Source organism: Octopus bimaculoides, chromosome 12 (assembly GCF_001194135.2).
Source record: "Octopus bimaculoides isolate UCB-OBI-ISO-001 chromosome 12, ASM119413v2, whole genome shotgun sequence".
In the NCBI taxonomy this organism is placed as follows: Eukaryota; Metazoa; Mollusca; class Cephalopoda; order Octopoda; family Octopodidae; genus Octopus; species Octopus bimaculoides.
In genome coordinates, this window is record NC_068992.1 from 57,651,916 (window position 1) to 57,653,173 (window position 1,258).

Genomic DNA, 1,258 nt, shown 5'->3' on the forward strand with positions numbered 1-1,258 from the left:
GGGGGGGGGGGCTCATGACAGACTTAAGCCAAAGATTATATAACACAGAACTACAGACTCCTAAACAGACCAGATGGTCATAGTTGGAATGGATTTGATCATTGGTCTGGTCATTCAGGACTGACCATGCATTGAACAACTGCAACAACAACAGCAGCAGCAGCAGTTTATACTATTCTGAAAAGAAACTTTACTCCAGTCAATAAGCATAGCGAAGAAAGGATGTAACTTACCAAGTAGTTCTTTGACAAAAACCGAACTACTGTTCTTGAGAACTCCGACAATATCAGTACGTATGAGGTCAGAATTCTTCTCTCGGAAATCCTAAACGGAAACACGACAGTAGATAAATAAATAAATAAATAAATGAATTTTTTAAATCCAAAGGGAAATTTGATATAATAATCACTGCATTCACACACACACACACACACACACACATGCACACACACAGACAAGTTGTGCACACACAAGAGTCAAGTGAACCTTTATGTGGCTGCTTGACCTGCAAAGAATAACAACCAAATTTATTCCTCAAAATTATCTACTACCTTAAAAAAAAAAAGGGTATCATGGACAATATAGTCAAAGATATATAAAAAGATGAGATGGTCATAACTGGAATGCCTTTGATTATAGCTCTGCCTGGTCAGGTGCAAAAGTACCTCCTGTCTTCTAAATTTTCTACTCCCCATACACTTTCATCAAATTTATATGTTCTTTCTTCACATAAACTCTTGGAAAAAAACTCCACTCTCTCACTACTATATATTCAAGCCAAAAGGAAACATCAACATGGTCACTCAGCTTGCTAGAAATAGCAGCCAAAACTTCATATCACAATCTATATCATCATCATTGTCTGTTTTCCATGCTGGCTTGGACAATTTGATGTGATTGGATGGTTTGATATGAACCAACAAGATTGAGGACTACACTGAGCTCCAATTTCTGCTTTCACATTGTTTCTACAGCTGGACGATTTTCTTAATGCCAACTACTTTACAGAATGTACCATGTGCTTTCTTTTCGGTGTGGTGCTGGTACTAGTGAGGTCACCAAGTAACTTGCAAGACAAGACCCCCCCACAGCCCCAACTGAGTAAGGGGTATAGTACTGGGGAAGGTAAAAATACAACAGAAGAATAAGAAGAGGGGGGGGGGTCTTGCAGAAGAAGAGACACAAGGCTTAAAAACAAAGAATAATTATAACTGTAATCTTTTTGATCATAGCTTTGATTGACCAGAGGTGATCAAAG

The 1,258-nt window shown here is 38.3% G+C and overlaps 1 protein-coding gene across 12 annotated transcripts in view; it reads right to left on the minus strand.

Annotated features, from left to right (window-relative positions):
* LOC106868187 (unconventional myosin-IXAa) overlaps positions 1-1,258 on the minus strand; it is a 213,418-nt gene that overhangs the window by 147,069 nt on the left and 65,091 nt on the right. For all 12 annotated transcript variants that reach the window (XM_052972194.1, XM_052972200.1, XM_052972199.1 and 9 more), the window contains exon 12: positions 234-324. In XM_052972194.1, coding sequence (XP_052828154.1) covers positions 234-324 — 91 coding nt within the window. The remainder of the gene's footprint in view (positions 1-233; positions 325-1,258) is intronic.